This window comes from Ruditapes philippinarum, unplaced genomic scaffold (assembly GCF_026571515.1).
Source record: "Ruditapes philippinarum isolate M1 unplaced genomic scaffold, ASM2657151v2 ctg6054_1_1_1_1, whole genome shotgun sequence".
Classification (NCBI taxonomy): Eukaryota; Metazoa; Mollusca; class Bivalvia; order Venerida; family Veneridae; genus Ruditapes; species Ruditapes philippinarum.
Window position 1 is genome coordinate 51,367 of NW_026867057.1, and position 2,233 is coordinate 53,599.

Sequence of the window (2,233 nt, forward strand, 5' to 3'; positions counted from 1 at the left end):
AAAATGTCGATTTTATCTAATTCATGTACAAATGACCTTGAAATACTATCAGCACTCGAATTGTGATACAGGAACGTCCCATCTAGTACAATCTCATAAGCTTTAAAAACTGAAGAGAACAAAAATAATTGAATTATACAATTTTGACGCGAGACCACCAAAGAGAAACAACATTCAAAACTAAAGTTCTTTGCTCTATGATATTTAAATTCATACAAAATACGCACTTGGCAATACATCACACCTAATGTTCAATGATGAGAATGGAAAAGATCAATATCGGCAGACATGAATATTTTCTCAAGTTCGGAAGGATTAGCACTTTTTTTTTTATTTTGCCATGGTATAATGTTTACACGTTACTATGTGCCACGACATGATGCATAAAAGTCCAATTTAAATATTGTAGGAATTTAGTTCCTTTTGTTTGTTTGGTTTTGTATTTTTACTTCAATTATAACCAAAAATAGAACATTTCTAAAACACTCGTATAATGACTTAATATCTTAAGAAACTAACCTATAATTGTAGCATCATATGCAATTCCAGCGCTGCAAATGTTGTTGTCTTTTTCAGCTGCGACAATACTTGCAACTTTATTACCATGACTGTGATAAACGAGTACATATTTATAAATTTCAAATACGTCATACCTACGAAGAAGTTTCATTCAATCTGTTTTGTTTGTTTATAAATTTAAACACTATTATACATATCACTTTCAAAAGAAGAAAAACTTACACTTCAGTGTAAAAGATAACTATATCAATAAAAAGTAAAAATACTTTACTCGGCAACTGAAGGCGGTTTATCTAATAAATCTTTAAAGCTCTCTGGAGCTACATCTGTTGAGTTCTGAATAAAGTTCTTACAAAGTTCGCAATCGCCCTGAAAAGAATAACAAACCTAAGAGTCACACATGTATATAGCATTTCTTTATCTTCAAGTATATCAAGAATCAACAAAATACTAACAACTTTTGAAAACCCTGAAACATCAAACTTAAAACCAGTCACCGTGACTTTGAAAATTGATATATTTTACAGACTTAAGTTCATATATTTAATCCCTAATGCATTTGAAGTTTCAAAAGTTTCTAAAATGAAAATATCTACTTACAATATTCCGTTTCAAGTCCTTCAGGTCTGTATTTATCCCGGCACCAATGATGGCAATTTTTACTCCTTTGCCTGTTATGTTTTTTGCCCAGACCTTTTGCACGCCCATTCCGTAATAGTGGCTACACACCAGGTTTTCCTTCATTACAAACAATGTTACTTTTACCATGTTAACTTTGATAAAAAAAAAATATAGATCTTATACGAATGTACATGTACAACGAAGTCGATAGTTATTATAAAGTAGTTACTGTACATATATTGTTTTATCATTACTAATTAAAGAAAACAAGTGCCTACCGAGCTGTAGCTGTCGGTGTTGTTACTGGTATGGCCCTGTGTTGGTTTTAAAGTGTTGTTGTATACTCTAACCGGTTCTATATCAATGATCTACATAATACAAAACTTTGCATTTGATTACATAAGGATTTAAGTGTCAATTCAAATCTTCTAAATGTGTGCTTCTAGTTACTTAAATTGACATTTATAAATACATTTTATGTTTATTCCCACTCTATCAACCTTTAATACTTTTTTGTATTCACGTCTAAAGGTGATACTAAGAAATTAATTATATTCATTTCATAGTTATTTGTATCTAAATTTAATTTTTGCGTAAGTATATATTACAATATCTTTAAGAAAATGGCTAATATAAAACTAATATAAAGGGAGTCATCTTGAGGCATAGTTTAAATATAAAAAAGGGTGGCAGATGCCACAGTATAAACATTAACTGGATATGTTAATAGAAAATGCATAAGGTACTATAGTATATCTATATTTTAATCAAAAAGAAAATATTAAATACAAGTATGTATTTTCTTGCAAATGTTCTATAGCAGAAAATTTGAAGAATCGTAGAATTGGTTTCTCATTATTTGGATGCAAGGTTTTTATTTTGTGTAATTTTATCAATAACATTTTGTGTTTCAGAGTAGATAATACGCAGTTGTCTCAGTAAGATACAGGTATTAAATTTAAGAAATAACATCGGCCTGAGAGGTGTATATCGGCTATTTAACACCGGTTTGGAGTTTTGATGCGTAGGAATTGACCACGAAGGCCGTAGGCCTGAGTGGTTTAATTTTGTCGCATCAAAACGCCCCAAAACC

General features: G+C 30.5%; 1 protein-coding gene across 1 annotated transcript; it reads right to left on the reverse strand.

Annotated features, from left to right (window-relative positions):
• Window positions 1–488: 488 nt before the first annotated feature.
• LOC132734669 (neuroendocrine convertase 2-like) lies at window positions 489–1,504 on the reverse strand. Its single transcript, XM_060721459.1, has 4 exons — window positions 1,419–1,504; window positions 1,120–1,257; window positions 791–888; window positions 489–608 (listed from the first exon to the last, which is right to left on the reverse strand). Exons 2-4 carry the CDS (start codon window positions 1,225–1,227, stop codon window positions 515–517), a joined length of 300 nt encoding a protein of 99 aa, XP_060577442.1. The 5' UTR covers window positions 1,228–1,257; window positions 1,419–1,504; the 3' UTR covers window positions 489–514.
• Between the last annotated feature and the right edge of the window lie 729 nt (window positions 1,505–2,233).